Genomic DNA, 2,341 nt, shown 5'->3' with positions numbered 1-2,341 from the left:
CATTCTAGAACGTTCCGGAACCATCTAGAGTATTCTCAAACACTCCGAAAAACTATATAAACACTGTTAAATCTAACCTTCTAAAATTTTCCGTGACATTAGTCTGATAATATATACATGAATAAATGGATGGAGAGTCGGTTAATTAGTTGACTAACTAAGTATTCACTAACTTCTAAATATAGCTAAATAGCACTATAGCTAAATTAAATGACTAAATAAACGTTTAATCACAATTTACGTAATATCTAATATTTCCCCTAAAGTTGAAGAAAAAATATTAATAATTTTTAATTTGCTTATTAAGGACTTGAATAAAGTTGGTTGGACACAATTTGTTAGAAGATCTGTAATTTGATGAGCTGATTTCACATAGACCAATTTTATTGTATCATCTTAAATATTTTTTTTGCGTGAAGTGACAATTCATTTCGACGTGTTTTATGTGCTCATAAAATGTAGAATTCTCAACAATGTGTATGGCTGCCATGTTATCACAAAAAGTGAACGGTGGCTCTACTTCAACTTCAAAATCTTTGAGTAACCTTGCAACTCACACAACCTCAGCAGTAACATTAACTAGAGTACGATATTCTGCTTTTGTACTAGATCTCTAGAGACTGTATCCTGTTCTTGGATTTCCAACAAATCAAAAAATCATCCAAGAACACGCAATAACCGGTTGTGGACATTCTTGTTTCAGCACAACTTCTCCAATTAGCATCATCATAAGCCTTGATAATCAAAGATGATAATGATAAAAACAACAATCCTTGACTTGGAGCAGCTTTCAAGTAGCGCAATACATGGTGTACCGCATCCAAATGTGTAGTTCTTAGAGCAGATATGTATTGACTGAGCTTATTCACTGCAAAACATATATTAGGTCTAAAAATAGTAAGATAAAGCAGCCTACCAATTAGACTTCTATACTGCCATGTATCCTCAAGCACTTCACCATTAGAGGCATTCAACTTTACATTAGGGTCAAGTGGCAATGAAGCAGGTTTGAAATCTGAGAATCCAGTGTCATCCAACAAGGACATACAGGACATAATTTCTTTGAGAAAGACATATACGTTTTTTGAGTCTTGCAATTTCTAAACTAAGAAAATACTTGAGAGGAGCTAGCACCTTAAGTTTGAATAGATTCTACAGTATTTGATTTGTTTGAGCAATGACTTCTTTATCTTTGCTTGCCACTATGATGTCATCAGCATAAACTAACATCATTACAAGTTTTTTAGCTGTGCCTGGATGAAACAAAGAATAGTCAGATTTTGATTGGATGAATCCAGCTCCAACTAGCGCAGTGGAGATTTTGTGAACCATTCTCTTGATGCTTGCCTTAAACCATATATTGACCTATTTAACTTGCACATTAGCTTCCCAATTTGCTCCCCCCTGTTGAGATATCCTTGAGGTAACTGCATATATACTTCTTCATCAAGATTCATGTTTAAGAAGGCATTATTTATGTCAAGTTGCAATAATTTTCAGTATTTTATGGCTATTATGGCAAGGAGCATTCTCATTGTGGTGAGTTTAGCCACATGGGATAAAGTATCATTGAAATCAATTCCTGCGTGTTGTGTTACCCTTAGCCACCAATCTGCTTTGCATCTATCAACTGTACCATCTTGTTTCCTTTTTACTTTATACACCTATCTGCAACTGATATAATTCTTTCCTTTTGGCAGCTATACCACCTCCCATTGAGGGTACTTGGCAACTTGGTGATAAAATTATAGCTCATAAAACTCAGATACTTGTAAGCAAAAATTTTGATATGGGGTGCTTAACTTGGTATAAGAGCAGTAGTTGACCATTGCCAATAATAAAGTAACATTATTGCATTGATAATCTACAAATAAGTTGGTTATCGGTGAAGTCTAGTGCTCCTTCTAATTTGTTGTTCTTGGTTCTGAAGTTGTTAATCTTGCTGGATAGGAGATGGAGGAGACAGCTGCAATAGGCTTGAGTTGTCTAAAGGAGCAAGGAAGGATTTATGGAGCACATAGTCAATAAAAGGATCAAATTCTTGAAGTTCTGTATTACCAGACATGAAGAAAAAGTTTAGTTCATGAAAAACCATATCCCTTGAAATAAAAAACTTCTTAGACTTAATGTCATACAATTTGTATCCTTTGTATCCTTTTGGATAACTCATGAACACAGCTAGTGTAGCGTGTGGAGTGAATTTGATTCTAGATGAAGGCAAAGGTGAATCATAATCAAGGCATCCAAACATTTTTAAGTCTGCATAGGACGCATCCTTTTTTAAAAGGATTTATTAAGGTGACTGCCAATTCAATAGTGAGTGAGGAGGGGTTCTATTAAT

General features: G+C 34.7%; 1 protein-coding gene across 1 annotated transcript; it reads right to left on the bottom strand.

The window, feature by feature from the left end:
* Window positions 1–605: 605 nt before the first annotated feature.
* Window positions 606–1,046, bottom strand: LOC112709594 (uncharacterized mitochondrial protein AtMg00240-like). The gene has a single exon (XM_025761480.1). The coding sequence runs from the start codon at window positions 1,044–1,046 to the stop codon at window positions 606–608; it is 441 nt and encodes a 146-aa protein (XP_025617265.1).
* Between the last annotated feature and the right edge of the window lie 1,295 nt (window positions 1,047–2,341).

This window comes from Arachis hypogaea, chromosome 9, assembly GCF_003086295.3.
Source record: "Arachis hypogaea cultivar Tifrunner chromosome 9, arahy.Tifrunner.gnm2.J5K5, whole genome shotgun sequence".
Taxonomy (NCBI): domain Eukaryota; kingdom Viridiplantae; phylum Streptophyta; class Magnoliopsida; order Fabales; family Fabaceae; genus Arachis; species Arachis hypogaea.
Note: the sequence above shows the minus strand (reverse complement) of the source record. Positions and strands in the feature narration are given on the sequence as shown.